Raw genomic sequence first — 21,568 nt, forward strand, 5'->3', positions numbered from 1 at the left:
ATATTATAAAATTCATATTGTAAAGTCATTGCCCTTATACTGTATGATGATGTTTCTCTGTCTCAATTTTCTCTCAGAATCCGCTACAGTTTGGGGACTCAGACTGTGATTCATCAGAAGCAGAGTGCTCCGATGCAACCATTAGAAACAACAAAGTCGGGGCCCCATCCTCGTGGTGAAACCCGGACCGGGGCTTTCTTCTGTTTTTGCCTGGAGGCCATCATGTCCCACTCTGCCCTGCAGAAAATACAGCAATAAGAGGACGTCATTGTAAACAAAGCTCCCTATAGCAAAGCCCCATGCAGTCTCTCCCAGAACCCCCTCCACCCCGAACCTTCCCCTCATAAAACCCAGTCTCCCTCATCTCTAGCACAGCATCCAGGCAACCCATGGCAGGGATTCCCTTTTGAATGATAATGTACAGTAGATAGTGTAACATTCATAATTTATTTTTGTCTGAGTTTTGAAGGAAAATTCAGGACCTCTGTATGCTCTCTGATCTGAACAGAGAAAAAAAATGACATTTTGAAACTGAGCACGGGCTAACTGCGGTGGGGAGAGACTGAAATTAGATGAAGATGCAGATGATGATGATGTGAAGGAAGATGTGTTGGGGTGCTGATGTATCAGAGAGGCGGACAGCTAGCAGTATGGCGTTACATCACTGCTATTGTTGGTCTCTCAGGAGACTGACGCAGACTAGGATTTGATCAGTTGCTCTCAGCATCTTATTGTTGTAGACCAAAATCCCCAACCAACGAGGACTCCCTCTAACTAAAAGCAAGACCGACCTGCTTTATCATGAGTTTACAGTGCAGAGCCCCAGTTACCCCGCCTCCCCCACTTCCACCCCATCCCCACCATGGCGAGTGGGGAACAGGAAGCTCATGAAAACCGTGTGAACACCAGCATGAACAACCTGCCTCGCGACCGGACTCCCTCCCTCCGTAGAAAACCACCACGTGTCTAGTCATCAGGATCCCCGCTGAACTGTCCCAGCATGCCTGTGCAGCTCGCAGAATGCAAAAGCTGCCAGAAGACTGCATGAAGTGGATGAGCTAGCAGAGCAGCAGAGATGAAGACACAGCTGACAGCTAAGGAAACGATAAAACAAAAAAAAAAAAGAGACTCTTTCTCTGTGACCTGGCTCATCTTTCTCCAAGACACGCCACCATCATTGTCATCATCAATCAGATGTCATGACCGGAGTTGTTAAGGGAGTTATTTGTGTGTGTGAGTGCATATGAGTGTGTGTGTGTGTGTGTGTGTGTGTGTGTATGTGTGTATATGAGAGAACAAAAAGCCCCTTCCTCTCCATTAGACATTACAATTTCAAGTCTCATCTCAGGATTGTTCGAGGACTGCGAGAAACTGGACTGGACCAATTATTGAGCGTAGGAATCTCCTTTGAGTGGCACATATTACGGACCATGCAGGAATATTAAAAAAGCAGATAGCCTTGATGTTCAACCCATTGTTGCTGTAACGGACATTAATGCTATGTAGAGATGTAGAGCGTTTTAGTTGCAATCCAGGTGCAGTGTCCCATTTCTTGAAATCACAAGGTGCAGCGTCTCCCGTGTACAATTTTCTAGCAGGGTAATTTATACTGTCAATGAAGCAATGTCCAAAAAAATGCTTTTTGTTTAACTGTGCTGTGGTGAGTAAAACAGCAATAATGTAAGTTGGCGCTCAGGTGAGAATGAAGTTGCTTGCTCTGGATCTGAGGCGTCTAGCTGGCTAGACACCAAGGTGGCTAAAGGAGAGCAGCAAGTGTCAAACAGCTTAATATAGATGCTATATTTTTAAATTGTCCCATTTTTGTGAACTTGCCTTTCCAGATATTTGATGCTCAGGTTTTATGTTGCCGATTGACAGCAGGAGCAATATATCAGCAGCCACTAGATGGCGACAGTTACAACGATTTACTTTTCCATGTGTTATGTAAACGTCCTGGTTCAATTCTGCTTTTCTACCCAAACTAATTTATCTGACATTTCCCATGAACGTAAAAATCGAAGCATCCCCAGCAATATTACTTTTTTGTCTTGCTGTCTTTGAAATGGGATACTGCATCTGTGAGAGCTTTATTTTTTTATCTCTGTTTGAGTGTTTGTCATCTTTAATGGCTTCGCAGTTGAAAATTAGCCAGCCAGGGTTGAATTTAAAGATAATGATGTCAAGACGTCAGCTCAAGTGTATGCAGACGGCTGAGCTACTAAGTTAGGAATATAAGCCAGAGACAAGGCCACAGAGCAATTAAGCTGCTCTGGGTTTTCAACAACCTCATCTCAGTGTTAGTTACCCCTGTATATAAACATCTGTAAATGTAATGTAGCCCGTTTTTGTCCTCTCTCTGTTTAACGCGTCGCACAGCTCTGACAGAGCATCGAGCTTCTGCCACCAACGACCAGCCGAAAGGTTGAAAATGAGCAGAAAATCTGTGTTACATCAGTATTGAACACTGCAGGAGGGTGTGAGTCATTAGAGCTGAGTAGCAGAAGGTGAATCTCAAACTGTACTGATGGATAAATTCCCTTTTGCTTGAAAGGCTTACATCTGGTATTGAAAGCAGCTGCTGCCTTTCCTCGAGCCTCCTTCAACCTTCTTCACTCTGTTTACGTACATGTGAAATAACTTAGTGTATTGTAATGGCTGGGTAATCCGATCAAGCTGTTCATAACATTGTTTTTCTGGCATATATCCTGTGAAGTATGATTGTTGTAAAGTTTTAATTTAATTTTGATTCTTTTTTTTTTCGTTGTAGCTGGCCTACATGATTATTGAATTAATTTATTATGAATGACTGGTAAGGTGTTGTATTCTTTTTAATTTCTGGCAGCTTTAGACATGTCATGACCTATGATTTCTCCTGAAAAGTATTATTTAAAGGAAGCACAATGAATTGGTGTGGGAAGAGGACAGTATTTGTATGGCAGAACAAAGGCATTTTCATATCACAGGAATCTGATGTCATTTTGTGACCCTGCAGGGGGCCATTCATCATTTATATCATCACTGCAGATTTAGTATTGATTTAGTAGACTTAACATCAGTAATTTGCAATATTAAATGTTCCTAAAGCTTTTTTTTTTCTTTTCTTTTTTTTTTTTTTACCTTGACATAGGTTATAAGGAATCACTTCTAGTACAACCAAAAGCCAGTCAGTGGACTGTCACAGCAGGGTAAATGAGACATTAAGCCTGATGGCATGTGTGATGCCGATTTCTGTACTTCTGCAGAGATCCCTTCCTCTCATTTTTAATCAAAATACCAGTTGCTTACATATGAATTTCTGTGAAATTGTCTCTAACTGTGGACATCATGTCGCCTCATCCCATGTATCAAACATCTGTTTCTTTGTTACTCTCATTTCCAACTCCCTTTCCTGTTGAATGGCGTTACGATCAACCAATCCTGTCAGTTTCCTGTATTATCCAGTGTACAGTGCAATGGGTATCTGGGAGAATAAAATTGGAGCCAACAACTGCATGGAATAAATGCTGATGTACTGTACCCAACACACTGTGGTCTGACTCTTCTGTGGCGCCATAGATTGTCTGTGATGTTCATCTCATTAACAATGTCCTTATATCTCTCGTATTAATACAGTCTCGATACAATCAATTCCTGAGAAATAGATTTTTCACATTACTTGCCATCTTGGTGAAAATGATGGCAAAATTTAATACTTTCCTGTGTATCTCCCTTTATTCTGTATAAATACACTTTATTTTATTATGTAAGCATACATACTATGTAGTGTGTTTACAATTATTTTACTGTATATACTGGCGTACAGATGTTCTTTGGGATGAGTAAAGCTATACCTTATCTTGAAATAAATTTAAATTTTACGATTTCACATCCTTAACTCTAGTTCACCAGTTGCAAATAGTTCTAAAAATAAGAATAAATAAAAGTTAAAATTGGTAGGTGGAGTTTCTTCTGGTACGAGTATTTGCATATTTACATCTGATGAAATTAGTTCGGGTTGAACTAGCTGTTGCTGAGCTTTCTTGCGGTATAAACTTCAGGGCACGGCGAGCAGGCGGGCTAATGCTGTGACACGTGTCGATAAGAGAGCAGAGTTCTGCCGGGCGGTACGAGATTAGAAAATAAACGCTCATCGTTCTCCACCCCGCGTGCCCCTCTCCTTTGGACAGGGGCGGAGTCAAGCTGAAGAAGTGTCAACGCTGAACGTGTGCTGAGGCTTAACCTGCGAAAAACAAGGAAGCGACATCTGGAGCAGCCCGCCCTCACCCGTCCGGCCACTTTTCTTTGCTAGTTGGCGATTATTTCTTCATTTTCACTCAGTTTCATTGTTGCGAGCTGAGCGGGTCAAAATGTCTTCGATGGACTTAGAGAAGCTGAAGATGACGGGAGCGGGGCGGGCCATAGCAGTCCTGACCAGCGGTGGAGATGCACAAGGTGACTTACGTCAGCCGAATTAACATTAAATTGCAGTCAGTTGCCAGTAAATACACGTAGATACTAAACTGGTTTTCAGCAGTAACATTTAACATTGGCAGGAAATAGCAATAGTTTTAACGAATAGCTCTGTTATCTAACAGATAAAAGTGACAGTTCTGTCGTGCTAGCAGGGGTCAAAGGTCGTGGATGGGCTTCATATACTGTACCTATATTGTACGTGGCTAACTCACAATGGCTGAAAGTGTAACACTCACTCAGTTACTTTATTCAAGTATAATTTGAGGTGCTTGTACTTCACTTGAATATTTACATTTCCTGCTACTTTATACTGCAAATGTTGCACTTTTTATTACGTTTCAGATTCATAATATAAATTATAATGAACAAATAGACTTTGTTGAACCCAATAAATCTGTGAAGCTAATTAAAATTATCTCCACCGTCACCACCTGCAACATTAAAGTGATACATTAATGCATCAGTTATTATAGTCAGTAATCTACTGCAGTACATTATTCTGAGACAGCCATTCGGCATAATGAGTGCTTTTGCTCTTGGTACCTCAAGAATATTTTGATGCAGAACTTTTGTACTTAAATAAAATATTGAACACATGGCTTTTACTTGCAACAGAGTATTTCTGTTGCAAGTAAACAACAGTGTACTTAAGTACATAACTCATCCAGCATCAGGGTCCGTTCATGTAATTCGTTCATGCTTGTCGAGGACTGTGATTGGTGTGTCTCCACAGAGCGGATGGCACCTTTGCCCAATAGCAGATAATGAAGTCATATCCCTCGACAGGGTGTGATTTCCTCATGCAGCATTATGGTGCAACAGCTTGTGTGTACTAACTGACTGAATCTAATATTTTTGTGCAACTGTCCTCGACCCAGGGATGAATGCTGCTGTCCGAGCTGTGACCAGAATGGGCATCTATGTAGGGGCCCAGGTGTACCTTATTCATGAGGTAAACAAGCTGTTTGTATTAATACGTTGCTATTAGACACAATGAATTAGGTCTTTATTCTCACTGGACGCGCCCACTCTGTTCTTGTCATTAACATGCAATTTGGAAATGCTGTTTCTTCTCAGGGATACCAAGGCCTGGTGGATGGGGGAGACAACATCAAACTGGCACACTGGCACAGTGTGACCAACATCATCCAACAAGTAGGTTAAAATAGTATTGCCACCGCTAGTAAAGGTACGTATAATAGGCATTTTTCATAGCAGACATTTTGACTTGTCATACTAGGAAAAGTACATTAATTTTATTATTTACACCTCTGCTTTTCCTGACTGTCACATGTCAGAATATCTTCTGTGAAAAGGGCCTATTGTGCCTTAGTTGTGCCTTATTGTAATATTTAAGATTTATGTTGTTTCTTTCTGGTCTTAAATTTCTTTTTCTCTTTCTTTGTTATGGATTTAATAGGAATTTTGTTATTTCATCCATCTCCTCTCATCTCTTCTCCCCCTGCCTGTCTAATACTGGTTATAACCTGGTAAGGGGCCTTGTTGCATGTACTCTAAACCTTAACCTCAAGAAGCAGCAAGTTGCACTGTTTGGATGACAATTATAAGCAATCCCACTGCCTGTTCTGCATTAGTTGTCTTAAGTTTATGCAGGAAATGTGTTGAGGGGCATGTGCTACTTTTTTCTAAGTGCTGGTTCCTAACCTGCTTTGCTTAAAATTAATTAATACAAAATTAATACAAAGCAACGTCTACAGGTCAGCCCTTAGCTCTGGATTCCTGCTTATGAGTTTTGGGCAGTTCAAACAATTGGTGATTTTTCTGTCCTCAGGCTGTGCATTTGAATAATTTTTAGGGAAAAATCTCAGCAGTAAAAAAAATTTTACTCTAATAACTATCTCAAGACTCTTTAGATTAATCTTATGACACAAGTTGGGAACCGCTGCTGTATAGGAGTTAGATTGTAGCTCACATTTAGCATCAGAGTGTATCACAAATATGTCTCGAGTGACTGCTTGTGACTGGGTTCTGGTTCTTGTTGCCAGAGCAAAAACAAATGACATTATTCATCGACAGACCACAATGTCCTGATTTGGTTTGTAACTCGTCATATGATCACAGGGTGGGACTGTGATAGGCAGCGCCCGATGCAAGGCCTTCACGACTCGCGAGGGAAGGCTCGCCGCTGCCCTCAACTTAGTGAAGAAAGGCATCACCAACTTGTGTGTGTGTGGTGGAGACGGCAGCCTCACAGGAGCCAACATCTTCCGCAGCGAGTGGAGCAACCTGCTGGCTGAGCTCGTACAGAAAGGTAAAGTCGCTGAACCTTAAAATGCAGTTTGCCATCATTATGAACTCATACTGACTATTGGAACCAATAGGGTAGACAAAACTTCATCCTATGGTGAAATACTTTTTTAAAGTATCATTTCATTGTCCAGGGTATGGGCTTTTGTGTCAGCCCTCTCAGATTTATGAATCATTCTTTATCTCCCTCTGTAGTAATATGCTGATTATTTTATTGCTGTGGTGTATTTAATAGTAAGCTTCTAGTATAACATCTACAACAATGTGCGTGCATGTGTGCCACTTCAGGAAGCATCACAGACAGTCTGGCCAAGCAGCACGACCACCTGAACATCGTGGGGCTCGTGGGTTCCATCGACAACGACTTCTGCGGCACTGACATGACCATCGGAGCTGACTCGGCGCTGCACCGCATCATGGAGATAATTGATGCTATCATGACCACTGCACAAAGGTCAGACACTCCGTGAGACTGAACAGCTGCAGCGCTGAAGCAGCTGGTGTTTCATCAAAGCAGTGATCATGACGTCACTGACAAAAGTGATTTGTCATTTGTTTGTTAATTCTTTCTAAATATGTCAGACAATATGGAGATAAAACAGAAACACAGTCCTACTTTAAGCTAGAAAATCAGAGACATGATTATAAGCATATTTTATTAATTTATAGAAAAATTGTGGATTGCATTGAAAGTTACTGTCAGCCACAGCTCTGTAATCCCATTTATCTGGATGTGTATTATACATGCATAATGTGATGAGTTATTGTTAATGGAATGCAATCATATAAGCCAGGTTTTGTTATAACCCAGTGGGGGAGTTGAGTTCTGACAAAACAAGGCCTTCTGGCATGATTTCTGTGATCTTGCCCAGACTCGCTCCCTCGGATCTCGGCATGTTGGAGCAATCTGAAAATACTCTGCGAGTGTTTGTTCGCTTGTTTCAATATAAATGTCGTTTACCTCCTACAGCCACCAGCGCACTTTCGTTCTGGAAGTCATGGGGCGACACTGTGGGTGAGTAACAGTCTGACCCAGTTTGCTATCCTTTATGCACTGCCACTGAATAAAGCAAATTATTGTGCTGTTACTCTGTGCTATTACTCTAGATATCTGGCCCTGGTGTCAGCGCTGGCATCTGGGGCAGACTGGCTCTTCATTCCAGAGGCTCCTCCTCAGGATGGCTGGGAGGACCGCATGTGCACCCGTCTAGAAGCGGTGAGACACAAAACTGGTCTAGACTGTGTTTGCCCTAAGGAATAACAGCAGGTGATTTGTTAATTTTGTGCAGGTGGGATGGTCCTAACATTTATCCTGTAGTCACGTCTCCACTAAAATACCTTGTTACAGAGGTGGCTTGGCCTGGAGGTGTATTTTCAGCAGCACAGATGCTACTGAATGATCATAGAAATATGATAGGAATACTGCAGGCAGCAGTGTGTCTCTTTGACTCTCTCGCTCTTGTGTGACTACACGTTGCCACTTGTCACTGTGATCATGAAGGTGATGCTAATCTGTTGAGTTTATTGGCTAGAATTGAGTATTTATAGTTTAGAAAATACTGTAGATCCAAGATGAAACTAACAGAAGGGTACAAATGAAGTACAAATCTGTTACTTCAGCACCACGGACAGCGCCATGGGTTTATCAATACGCAGCAGTTAGTCTACTGATATTTCAGAGCCATCGTCAGGCACGTAGAGTCTAACTTGGACAAACTGTCAGACAAAGGATCAAAAGGTCAGGCAGACTGGAGTAACAAATTCAACTAAACACCCGCTCTGCCCCTGCACTCTCTCTCTGCTACCAGGGGATGGAGAGGGAGGATGGCAGGTTAACAAGGGGGGTGGCGTCTTCCCTTATCACCCCTCAAGTAGACTGTCGGACACATAGAGTACATACTGTATATGTGTATTCACAGGAGAGGTCATGTAGACATGCTCTTTGGCCCACAAGCATTTCAGAAACAAAGGAGGCTGAATTGATTGAAATATTAGATTTGATTAAAACTTAAAATATAGTACTCAGGAGCAGGATTGTTCTTAGTGACTAACTGGCTTTATGTGTCTGTTTACCTCCAGAGTCGCATTAGTGGGTCAAGACTCAACATTATAATCATCGCAGAAGGAGCCATCGACAGGAATGGCAAACCCATCTCCACAACTTACGTGAAAGAGGTACGTTTCAAGATTTAAGGACCAGCCATGATTGATGGCTGTCATTGTGACATTTGTGGCAGTTTTGTTGATGATGTAAAACAGGAGGTACACATCAAGGATAAGATCTTGTTTGTCAGTCTCTCAGTTGTGTATATCTGCTATATAACAAACCCATAATATGCTGAAATGATATCATGCCCGTGTGTTTGAAGCTGGTGGTAAAGAGGCTGGGTTATGACACCAGAGTGACAGTACTCGGCCACGTTCAGCGAGGAGGAATTCCCTCAGCGTTTGACAGAATACTGGTGAGTCGATCAACACTGATTTTTTTTTTTTTTTTATTGTATACCGCAGAAATGCAACTGGGACACACAAACCAAATGTTGAGGTCTGTTTCAGCAATAGTTTAAACATGGAATTGCAGATCTAAACTGCCAAGATGTCCATTAATATAATCATTTTAATTGTACTTGTGCCAATACTTGTTTCTGATTGCCTGGCTTTTGCACCTAATAAGGTGGTACTCTCCAGCATTCATTATTGATAAATTGAATGTATTTATTGTGTTTCCAGAGCACTAAGTTGGGTGTGGAGGCAGTGATCGCCCTGATGGAGGCCTCCCCTGAAACCCCAGCCTGTGCCATCGGCCTGTCAGGTAACCATGCTGTTCGCCTGCCTCTCATGGAGTGTGTGGAGATGGTGAGTGGCTCTTCTCCCTTTTTTAATTGGTTTTAATGGACGTACTCACAAACAGTGGGAGACTGCTGTATTTTTTGACTGCGCCATCATTCACAGACTAAGCTGGTGCAGATGGCCATGAATGAGAAGAGGTTTGATGAGGCTGTTAAACTGCGTGGAGGGTGAGAGCCAATGTTAGTGTTGTTGGTTTTGATTTCTGTGCAAATAACAAACAAGATCAAGCTAAAAATAGTGATTTTCTTGCAGGAGTTTTGAGAACAACTGGAACATCTACAAGCTTCTTGCCTTCCAGAAGCCGGCCAAGTCGAAGGTGAGCACACACACATGCACACACATGCAGTATTTGCCTTAACTCATGTAAAATAATCCCATAAGTCAAACTCATGTGCTTATTGATGTCTGACTCGTGTTCTCCCACAGAGCAATTTCTCTGTGGCTATTCTGAACGTTGGAGCTCCGGCCGCGGGGATGAACGCAGCGGTGAGGTCTGCTGCGAGGGTAGCGATCGCTCATGGACACAAGGTCTATGCTGTTCACGATGGCTTTCAAGGACTTGCCAGAGGGGCGGTGAGAGCTACCGCTTTACCACACTGCAGTAGATTTCAGCAACACATAACCTGTGTGAGAGTGAGAGGAAACTGTTCAATACTGACGCCTGTCTGCCTGCAGGTCACTGAGATGGAATGGCACCATGTGGCGGGATGGACGGGCCAAGGGGGCTCACTGCTGGGGACAAAACGGTGAGCAACAGCACACTTTGGTTTCTATAATATAAACAACGATCAGGCAGTATGACAACATACATGTACTATACTGCTATTTATATTGTGACAAGAGTTGACAAAACTTCCACATGAAGAGCCACATGAGAAATTATCCCACTGCTCTCACAGGCTGTGTAACACTCCCAGTGGACAGAAAATGATTTTTGACATGTAAAATTGGTGGAGTGCTTCATTGAGTGATTTTCAGTCTCTGTTTCGTGTCCTGTTTCAGAACTCTCCCAGACAAACACATGGAGAAGGTTGTGGAAACCATCGCCAAGTTCAACATCTCAGCTCTGCTTGTAATCGGAGGGTTTGAGGTAGAGAATAAGACGCAACCCTTCAAAGAACCAGAGCTGAATTACTTGTATATTAATTTACAGTGTCAGTGTTACATCAAAGAGGTTTTCAATCTACCTCTTGGTGACTTTCAAAGGGGTACGAAGGTGTGCTGCAGCTGTTTGAAGCCCGGAGTCGCTATGATGAGCTCTGCATCCCCATGTGTGTAATCCCTGCTACCATCAGCAACAACGTCCCTGGAACTGACTTCAGCCTGGGAGCAGACACGGCTGTCAATGCTGCCATGGTGGTAATGCTGAGCAGATGGCAAATTAACTGTGTGACTTTGATGTTTCAGGATTAACATGAATAAAGACTGAACCAAGCCAGAAAACATCACATCTCGTATAAGCTGTCGTATTACCAAGATACACTTTGAACTCTTTAGTCTTAGTCAAAACATGGGTTACAGTGAGTACTTAGAGCTTTAGTTTTTGTCTTTAAACTTTGAGAAGAAGTAGAGACAGGCAGCACTAGTTCACCCGTGCTTTTATATTAAGCACCACACCTGGAAAAGGCACATGAACACCGGCTTTGTCTGTATGCACTAAAGTGTAGATGAGTGTTAATTAGGATTAAGTTGAAGTTGACCCTTTCTCCACCTCTACACCTGCACTGTTGACCATGTCTTCAATTACCACCGTGTCCTTTCACGCTGCCATTTCGATTTCTTCTTCAGGGTTGTGACACGATCAAGCAGTCTGCCACTGGGACCAAGAGACGAGTGTTTGTGGTGGAGACTATGGGTGGGTTCTGTGGCTATCTGGCGACCTGCACTGGTATAGCTGTGGGTGCTGACGCAGCCTATATCTTTGAAGACCCCTTCAACATCCACGACCTGAAGGTATGACCAAAAACAAACCTGCCTTCTGTCTCTATTGTTCACAGCTGTCTGTTTAACTATGTGCCCTTTTCACAGACCAATGTGGAGCATTTGACTGAAAAGATGAAGAAGGACATCCAGCGGGGTCTTGTGCTGAGGTACATAACCCCCGAACACGTCCATGAATTCAAACATCCATGCAGAGACTTTTGTTTATGTTGCATCAATGTTCTTTTCTGCCATCATGCTATCTGTTCTGTCAAAACAGGAATGAAAAATGCCATGAAAACTACACTACAGATTTCATCCATAAGCTGTATTCATCAGAGGGGAAGGGCATCTTTGACTGCAGAATCAATGTGTTGGGACACCTTCAGCAGGTACAGAGCCACCATATCAGATCCATTGACTGGCAGAAGAGCTTAGCAGCTAACAAATGATATCAGTTACGGAGATGATTTAAAATGACACTCAAATACTGTGAAGCATCGTGCAACATATTTATACTTAGTTGTGTGTTTGTGCTCTAGGGAGGGGCACCCTCTCCATTTGATAGAAATTTTGGCACCAAGTTGGGTGTGAGGGCCATCCAGTGGATTTCACAGAGATTGACTGAAAACTTCCGGCAAGGTAGAGTTACTGTCTGAAGCCACAGTTAAATAAATTGCTCAGAAACCCAAACCATGACGTTATGATCACACCCCTTTTTCCCACCAGAGCGCGTGTTCGCCAACTCACCAGATACAGCATGTGTGCTCGGCCTCAACAGGAAGGTCGTCTCATTCAGCCCCGTCAGTGAACTGAAGGCCGTGACTGATTTTGAGTAAGTAAATTCAGTTTTTGTCAAATAACAAGTGTTCATTATTGATCAGTCTTAATATGTGAATTATGCGTGTTTGTTAGGCACCGGATGCCCAAGGTCCAGTGGTGGCTTAAACTTCGGCCGATGCTAAAAATGTTGGCCAAGTATCAAACCAGCTTCTGCGAATACGTCCCAGGAGAGATTGAACACGTGACTCGACGCTCCATCAGCATCGACTCTGGGTTCTAGGCTCTCTTGAACAGTATATTCTCTGCACTTTTTAACCCTTATCTGTCCATCCTTTGCTCCTACAGACTACATACTTTAAGAACTGGTTTCACTCTGCCGCTATTCATGCATGCAGGGCCGGAATTTTGAAGCCAGCATTGGTCTGTTTGTTGTCAGTGTCGTAGTCACTACAGTATATTTAAGAATGAAAAAATGTACTTCAAGCAGTCATATATTGAATGATGCATTCGATACAGATCAGGTTTTGCTATTCCTTGTACCAAGTGAGCCTTTGTTTAGTCGAATCACTGCCATAAAAAGGCAACCAGGTGTGAAATGAAACTAAAACTTTAATTAACTACTGGATGCAGTATATAAAGCAGATTGTATGTGGTGTGATATGAATGGTTTACTTCCAAAATCATGCAGGAGAAAAATGAACTTCTCTAAGACAAATAATCTGATCATGAACCTGAAGTAAAGTAAAAAGTGTGCGTATGCATTTTCTAACATTTCATTAGCTAAGAGCTTCTGAAGTTGTGGAGCCCCTCTATAATTTGCACAAAAATGAAAGTTTAAGTGCGCCAGTGGTTGGTTGGAAATACACTTAATGTCAAAATGTGACTCACAGGACCAGTGAGATGTTATTTTCCTTTTATTAATACACTGCACTGGACTGAAACATCACTTCTGTCAATAATTGACACAAACTTAATGCAAATCAACACACTGCTTATTACACTGTGAAATAAACTTCACAACTACTGCACTTGCAAGAGAAGTCAGTAAAGAAATATGAAGATATGTTGTGTATTATTTGGATAGTAAAGCTGTAGTTAGTGATGTTAGAAAGATGTTCACTGTTTACTGAATAGCTTTTGACATAAGATATTAAGTTAAACAGATAAATACATACCAACATTTAACAGAACAAAAACTGAAAAATTGTATTAGAAAAACGTGTGTCATGTAGGACTTTTCTAAGTTTTATAATGGTGATAAACTATGAGTTCTTACCTAAGGTACCTGTCATTAACCCATTATGAGAACATTACTGATGAAAAGAATTATGAACTGTGCTGGTCTTACATAGCACTTAGGATGTTTCACTCATAACACTCAAAAGTTGAATGAAAATGGGAAATCATCCCCAGAGTCACCTCTGTTAGGTGTGTGAGGGCTCTTAGAGGTGAAGGCAAACTGGAAATCTTCACTTTGCTCTGGTTGGCCAAACAAGAACTCAGGGCCTGCAAAATCATACACATACCTACAGTTCAACGCAGGAAACAAACATCACAAAAACAGGTCTGATTTGATACTTACAGCTAGAAGACTTTGATTCTGTTGTTTTCTGCAAAGACATGAACATGGTTTGATGTTTTTATTCTAATCATACTGTGTGTAATAGAGGTGAAGAGGAGTTACAGTAAGAAGGCACTACCTTCTCGTTGAAAAAAGAGCCGGTGAAAGCGAAAGATGAGTCCTGTAAAGGAACTTGGAGGTAAATCCAAAACCAAAAAACTTTGATTTCTGTCAAATCATGTACTCCCTTTGCTCACACCTCACCTCATCCTGTGTTGAGCCCACGTCAAATCTAAATCCAGAGAAGCCCGGGGTGCTGGGATCAGAGTTCAGAGAGAACGGGAAAGCTGGAGATTTGGAGGTCCCTTGATGTGGGGAGCCACCCGGACTAAAGCTGAAACGTGAAACATGAAAACATAGTTCTCAGAAGCTGTTTTGACAGTGATTCAAAGTGTTGGCAAACTCAGACAAGACTTTACTTAAATGGCAACACTGGGGTTGAAGGCGCAGCTTTCACTGTTGCTGGGGAGGACTGAGGATTAGTTTCTTGCTGTGATGACTGAGGAAAAGCAGTCAGTCCCTCTGTGTCCTCTTTTCCTCGCGCCTGCTCTTGTGCTGTAGCTCCTCTTTCTTCCATCTCCTCCTGCTCCACTGCTTCCTCTACATCTGATACATTGGACTGCTGTTTCAGTGCAGGAAACACATTAAATTAGGAAATTAAAGGTTAAGTTGGAAAAACGTCCATTTTAAGGTCAGTTTTGGTATGGTAGACAAACATTACAAAGACCTGGTCCTGTGGCCCAGTTTTCTGGTCCTGCTCTTCGGTCTGCATCGCATCTTGCCATATTTGTTCTGAGGAAATAAATATTCTGCTGATGAGGTTTGAAGTATAAACATCCAAATATGAAAAAGTAGACCACTATAGTGTGTGTAAAGTGCTGGTGTTAACTGAAACACTGTATATATCAGACTTTCCTCTTCTTACCATCCAGCTGCTGACATGGCCACAGCCTATTGCTGCCTTCTTCTGGGGGAGGGCTGCAGGTTGTTGTATCCTGGCCCTCATTTTCCTCACATATTTCTTCAGCATTTGCCTCGACAGAAGTTGCGTGACCATTCTGTGAGATCTGTTCAGGCTTATCAAAGTGGTTGTAACAGCACCAGCTTCAACTTCTATGTTTCACTGAATGATTGCTAGAATTTCATCAGCTTTACAATTCTGTTAGTACCGACTGATGCATCAAAGTACCTTTGTGTGGTTGAGTTGAGGAGAGGAGATGTCAATGGAAGAATCGCTGTCCTCCACTGTGTGAGGATCTAATTGTTTCTCTGGTTCTGCTATGGACTGCTGGCCAGACACACTAGGAAGAGGGTTTGAGTCAATCAGAGAAAAGCGAGCTTTGCTGGAGGCTATGGGTCATGATTCTTTGTTATCTATAAAATTCACTGAAAGATACCTGTCTGGTAGTTTCTCAGTGAGAGAAGAATTGACTGTTGGACCTGGTCAGACAGAGATTAAATTAATAGTATAAATACTGTAAATACTTCAGCTCTACCAGAGCAAGTTGTGATGATATAAAAAGTGTATCACCAGTGAGACAGTCCAGCTCCTTCTGCTTCATTACTATTTGAGCATCACAAGCGCTGATCCGAGACTCAATCTCCTCTTTTTCAGCCTGCAGCATGAGGAGCTTTTGAGCAGGAGGATTTTGGCAATAATACTCTTCATGGGTCTGAAATATCTTCCTGTAGCTGGCAATTCTCTCTTTGTAGACTGCCCTGGTTACAAATGAGGGAAAAACATCAGCTTTGCTTATTTGAAAATGTATGAAACACATGTTAACCACAGCTAAGTGAACCCACATGTCATGGTTGTAGCTGGCGTTTCTGCTCTCTAGTTCTTCTTTCAGTGTCTGCTCATACTGACGAAGCAGGCTGTTAGTCGCCTTCATGCTAAAGTTACATAGATGACAAGCATTAGTATCTGAATATCCACGCTGGACTCCACTGCTTATGTTAAGTTACATGTAAGATTTGATTCATCGTAGTGAGGCCGGTGTGTTACCTGTTCATCATACCTTTTAGCATTAGCTTTATTATGTGCTATGGTGCTCTGCTTCAGTCTAATTTCTTCCTCGACTTTTTTGGTATTTCTGTGGATTGTTTCAATGTAAGACCTCCTCTCAGCAATGTCGGCCCTGTAAACTGTTGACACAAATGTGGACACTTGGTGGAGACCATGTCACCATAGAAATCATGGTAAACTATTTGCCTGTTAGCCTGTCTGTCATACCTGCCTGTCTAGCTAACTGTTAGACATACCTTTAATTTGTTGGTTGATTTCATTTTTCTTTTGGGAAAGCTCCCGAATCTGAAGAGCTACAAAATACAAACAACAGTTATCTTATCTGAAAATAACTATTAACTTTTATATATTGTTATTAGTATAAGTGTGATTATCGGCTCACCCGATTTAGCTTAAGATAGGTTAGTTAGCTAACACCAAAACTAGCTAGCTAACTAGTTAATGACGTACGTTATTAGCTAAAACTTTACATTGCAAGCCAAGCAAACGTCGAGTGACAACAAAACTACAACTAAAAACTTACAATAAACTTAATAATTGAACTTACCAAACTGCAAGAGGAGGCTGTCGATATTATTAAATGAGTATTGGTCGTTCATGTTTACACCAGCCTAACGTTAACGACTTTAGCCGATTCAACCATCAAGCACACAGGCTGCCTCTTGTCAACGGTTCAGGCACACGAACACCCTTTCAACGTGAAACAGCGGTATTAGTCCTGTATTGGTCCATATTGGTTGGAAGGACAAGATATTATTGTTGTAATCTATTATTTTAATGAAGACAGGCACAATAAGGGTTAATTCTTAAATGTCACTTGGATGCTCTGTTTATGAAGCCTACTTATTTCAGTCAAACTGATATTAGCATAGTTAGCTTTGTACGTTTAGCAAACGTTTCTAGCTTTATAGCAATTACCCGTAGTTAGTTAAGTATGCTAATCACAGCAGGTGAAATCGTCATAGTAAATGTTACCATGATTTTATTAACACATTCAACAAACGGTTTATTAATATCTTCGTTGATTAATTTGTGTAACCCTGTACAAAACATACAGCCCATATAAATAGTGATACATGTATCATTTCAAGGCTGTAAAACATCACATCATACATTCAGCTGAGGGAGTACATGCTCATACTGTAAAAAGTTAAAAACTCCATTACATGATTTTCTAGTTTATTTTGATGTATGTATTTGAATTGTTGTTGACATATTAGTCATCCATTCCCATGTCCCAGTCTGACAGATGTGCTTTTTATGAACATTGGCGGAGCCGTTTTTTCATGTTCACGTGACTACCGCTGGCCTCATTGGTGGCTCAGGATTGGTGTGACAGAGGTTAGAGGGGCGGGTTTTGTGCTATTCTAGAAATCATCTTGCGTAGCGCATCTGTATCGGCACAAACACAACGCTGTGATGTGTGGGCCCAGCCAAATTCAGTGATTTATCCTCACACGGTATAGTTCATCTATCCGGTGCTCGTCCAACCTATTCAAGGTAAGACTGAATTCCAGTTGCAGTTCTAGTTAGAGTACATGTTGTTCGCCGGCTGGCGTCTGCAGACAAAAGAGCGGACATGGGTGGGATTTAAATGGGAGGGGATCAGCTGTGTGAAGAAGGGGTTGCATTGTTGATTGCACCCTTCGTATCAAATCATGCATTCTTTTGGGAAATCGCCTCAATCTGTCAATGAATTGTGCAGTTTTTCTGTCATTATGTCTATTAAATGGAAAGGATGGTGGTAATAAACTGAGCACGCAGCATATCCACTGAGAGTACCGCTCCGCTGTCATGCAAGAGAGGCGCCCCCCCTTTCCTGAGCTGATCTATCACGCTTTGTTTGTGATCTATCTTGAACGATTTGGTCTCTGTCTGCTCCTAATGCCTAATGCCATCAGATCAATGATAATGTGACATTGGGTAGATTTTTATCATTCATTGTCACAGAAAAACCGTCAGTGCAGAATCTAGGCCAGGATCACTCTACACAGAGGATTACATTAATGTGACTAAAAAAAAGCAAAGTTGCCTCTTAATGACCCTCTTTCTCTGTTTTTGTTTGTTTGTGTGTGTGTGTGTGTGTGTGTGTGTGTGTGTGTGTGTGTGTGTGTGTGTGTGTGTGTGTTTATCACTTTCAATCTCTCTTAGATTTAAAACATTAAACTCAATGGGTGGACATGGTTTGTGCTGCTCAGGATTTCACTATTAGTCTCCACACATAACCAACCAAGCTAGTCCAAGAGTTTGTGGATCAGGTGAGAGCATGGCTCAGGTTGAGGAGCAACAAACTGAAGGAGAGGGCAGCCCACAGATGATCTCCTTAAGATCAGACATATCAGGGAACCATGTAGACGATGGAGAAGTGGGGCCCTCCATAAGGAGGAAGAGGAGGAAGAAGAAAGACCCTCGTCCAGAGTCCATCATTGTCTACCGATCGGAAATGGAGAGGGTGCCTGGAGAGGACCAAGGTGGTGAGGAGGGAGCTGAGAGGAGCACAGAGGAGGGAGCTAAATTCCTCTGCACACCTACAGGCGAAGGTGAGACGAGTGTCAGATTCTGTTAAAATCATGAAGCCACGTGTCAGTTATGATTACTGAAGGGCAGCATGTCTCAGTTTAACACTTCAGTCATGTGTTTGATATATCACAGGCAATTTACACCATGTAAACTGACTACATATGAACCAAACTAAAGAAGGATTCAAGGTTTAGTCATCAGTATGGGACCATGCAAACGATGCAATACTTTTACATGAAAAAAAGGAAAAATTTACTTTATCACATTTTTGTATTAAGGTTCAATGGACAAAAAAACAGGGATTTGATATCAAGGGTTGCTTTTTTCTTTATGAGCCTCCGAACAAGAATATGCATAAGGAAAGGGAACCTTATTGCTTGTTGTGTGTCATATCGGTAAAAGTCTAATGTCATGTCATTTCTTAACAGGAGGAGGCTGGAGTCTTCCTCCAGACAGCCGCTATGTGACCCTCACCGGCACCATCACCCGAGGAAAGAAGAAGGGTCAGGTGGTGGACATTCATCTCACTTTGACAGAGAAGGAACTCAGAGATCTGGCCAAGTCAAGGGAACGTCTTGACGCAGAGTGTGAGGCGAGGGAGGGCTCTAAACGCACCTGCAGCCTAGGTGTGTGCCAGGGACCCCATGTCGTCTTGTGGAGCGTCTCCTGTGCCCCCGTGGTTTTCCTGCTCTCCTTCATCACCTCCTTCTACTACGGCACTCTCACCTGGTACAACGTCTTCCTGGTGTACAATGAAGAGCGGACGTTCTGGCACAAGATTACAATCTGCCCCTTCCTTATCATCTTCTACCCCATGCTCATCATGCCCATGGCGCTGTCCCTGGCTCTGTACTCCGCTGTGGTGCAGGTGTCCTGGGCCTTCAGCGAGTGGTGGATGGCTGTGAGAGACCTGGAGAAAGGCTTCTGTGGCTGGGCCTGTGGGAAGCTGGGACTGGAGGACTGCTCCCCCTATAGCATCGTAGAGCTGCTTGACTCTGATACAGTTTCTGGCACTCTGCAGAGCAAGGCCCCCAGTGAACTCGCCCAGACATCATCAGTGTGAACTGGGGGGACACTGAGGTCCGAGGCACATGCTGTTGTTAACAAATGACAAATATGTGCCAGAGGGTGCAACTCGGTCACAGGAAAGTATACGAAAGCTATTCCACGAAACTTTTCTGTTAATGACAACTTATCAAACACTGCCTGAATTGTGCTGAAATGCCGAACTACTACTTCAATTTCTTTAAAGCACTATGGATGATATCTCTGAGCATGTTTGTCATTTTTTACTTTTATGGTCTCAAATCACTGACTCCTACTCAAAGACCTTTTGGAGGCCTCGGTGCGTCCGGTAGTAAAGTTTAGATAAACTGGATGTGGACACTGATGCGTTGTTAGTGGTCTGAAAATTAAACCAAGTTTCACTTCCTCTGTAAATATCTGTAATTAAAATGTATGGGATCACTGTTCTGATTCTGACATCAAGAACAGCATTCATTTCAAAGGCAATGCCGTCCTCTATGTGGCGTGATCATAATCACTCTGTGAAGTTGTATTTGACACAAGGCTGGACAGTGGAGTTTACATTATTTTCTATATTGTGAAATGGTGTCTGTCAAGTGTTCACATTTGTATCAACAGTTGCATTGCTGAGAAGATAATCCAATAGGATATGAGCACAATACTGACAAACATATATCACCTAAAGAATGGCATTGTCTTGTGAAGGGTTTCTGTGTCCACAAATCACTTGAAAAGACCAAAACCAACAATTGTTACTCCATCTCATAAAATTCTGACTTCCTTTTCAGTTGTGGAATAATACACATGATGCTGTAGTGAGTATTTTCAGCAGCAGGATGATGTATGTGGGATTGACTCAAAGTAAACTACTATCTGTGTGCGTGCGTGCGCGCGTGCGCGCGTGCGTGCGTGCGTGCGTGCGTGCGTGCGTGCGTGCGTGTGTGTGTGGTAATGAGGGAACTTGTCTCCAGTGCAGCAGTGTGGCTCATTGATGTTGATAGTTTTTGCTCATTTTTGCCCAAGGGCCCCTTAGCAGGTTAAACCAGCCGTGATTTAAAGCCATAGTCAGGACACACTGACAAATCCAACATTTTTTTTTGGTGAACTTGTTTTTTCAGTCATGTTTTTGTATGATTAAGACACCACCAACACAGATGTCTGTGACCTTAAACTACTTGTGTTGTCTTCACAATTGTGGTCCATACAAGTAAAATGAAGTTCTCCACCTAAAAACGCCTGTGAAATTTCCATACAGTCATATTTTTTATGTTGAATTAATTTATTTTAAATATTTAAGTCTAGTACACTTCCTGAAATTGTTGTAGCTTGGTGTTATATACACTCTGGCACTTTCAGGTAAATGTGTTGCAAACAGACTGACTGACATACGCAGCAGATGGAGTTTAAGTAGATCATATGGTTTACATATTTTGTGATTCAGGTGTTTATGATTAAACCTGGCTGGGTGATATATTCACTTTTAATTTCATACAAGAAAAGTTCAGTGTTAATGGAGTGAGACTGTATGCCACATTACATGTTGTGAAACTGCAGAATTCAAAGTGAAGAATTACACAAATGAAATAAAGTGTTATGTCATGACATCGCAACTGTGCTCATTTAACACACTGAGGAAGAGAAAAGAGCTTCTTGTTTCAATGGACAGCAAGTCACTGTTTTCTGTGTGGTTTCTAATGACTCTCAGGAATATAAGTCAGCATATATTTCTGCATGGTACGCACTGATGCAGATGGCTGTCTGGGGTTTGGGTGCTTTGAGATCTGATTATTAGCACCCCATGGTGCTTTGGGTACTTGGTGAAGGAAATCCATATGTCCCTCGACCAAGTCCTGTACATTTATAAAAGCAAATTCAGGGCCAACAGAGCCTATTTACCAATGTACTGACTTTACTGTCCAGTTTATTAGAATAATTTAAGGTTAAATCATTCCTTAGTAATTCCTCAGGAAATTCTTCAGGTTTTTTTTTTTTTTTTTTTTTTTTTTTGGTACTATTTTCTCATAAGAATTTTACTCCTAGCAGTGTGGAAAGCATCTAGACCTTTATGTGGGGCATTAAAACGTATGAAATTAAACTTATAC

At 42.0% G+C, this 21,568-nt stretch overlaps 3 protein-coding genes across 6 annotated transcripts in view; all 3 read left to right on the forward strand.

The window, feature by feature from the left end:
* Nucleotides 1-3,521, forward strand: part of map3k13 (mitogen-activated protein kinase kinase kinase 13) — a 30,322-nt gene extending 26,801 nt beyond the window's left edge. For all 3 annotated transcript variants that reach the window (XM_076746175.1, XM_076746172.1, XM_076746173.1), the window contains one exon: nt 78-3,521. In XM_076746175.1, coding sequence (XP_076602290.1) covers nt 78-179 — 102 coding nt within the window. In that variant the 3' untranslated portion in view covers nt 180-3,521. The remainder of the gene's footprint in view (nt 1-77) is intronic.
* Nucleotides 3,522-4,180: 659 nt separating this feature from the next.
* pfkla (phosphofructokinase, liver a) lies at nt 4,181-13,307 on the forward strand. Of its 2 annotated transcripts, XM_076746176.1 has the most exons (22): nt 4,181-4,431; nt 5,331-5,404; nt 5,530-5,607; nt 6,535-6,724; nt 7,009-7,174; nt 7,691-7,735; nt 7,828-7,936; nt 8,800-8,895; nt 9,090-9,182; nt 9,451-9,576; nt 9,673-9,737; nt 9,823-9,886; nt 9,997-10,143; nt 10,246-10,316; nt 10,573-10,660; nt 10,777-10,929; nt 11,359-11,523; nt 11,599-11,660; nt 11,771-11,882; nt 12,033-12,132; nt 12,220-12,325; nt 12,406-13,307. In XM_076746176.1, the coding sequence occupies exons 1-22, from the start codon at nt 4,347-4,349 to the stop codon at nt 12,551-12,553; spliced, it is 2,343 nt and encodes a 780-aa protein (XP_076602291.1). In that variant the 5' UTR covers nt 4,181-4,346; the 3' UTR covers nt 12,554-13,307. The 2 variants fall into 2 exon arrangements, with proteins under 2 accessions (XP_076602291.1, XP_076602292.1); XM_076746177.1 differs by lacking the exons at nt 4,181-4,431; nt 5,331-5,404; nt 5,530-5,607 and adding an exon at nt 5,873-5,942.
* Nucleotides 13,308-17,289: 3,982 nt separating this feature from the next.
* On the forward strand, nt 17,290-21,066 carry tmem169b (transmembrane protein 169b). Its single transcript, XM_076746178.1, has 3 exons — nt 17,290-17,420; nt 18,072-18,460; nt 18,869-21,066. The coding sequence occupies exons 2-3, from the start codon at nt 18,187-18,189 to the stop codon at nt 19,501-19,503; spliced, it is 909 nt and encodes a 302-aa protein (XP_076602293.1). The 5' UTR covers nt 17,290-17,420; nt 18,072-18,186; the 3' UTR covers nt 19,504-21,066.
* The last annotated feature ends 502 nt before the right edge of the window (nt 21,067-21,568 follow it).

Source organism: Chaetodon auriga, chromosome 13 (genome assembly GCF_051107435.1).
Source record: "Chaetodon auriga isolate fChaAug3 chromosome 13, fChaAug3.hap1, whole genome shotgun sequence".
Classification (NCBI taxonomy): Eukaryota; Metazoa; Chordata; class Actinopteri; order Chaetodontiformes; family Chaetodontidae; genus Chaetodon; species Chaetodon auriga.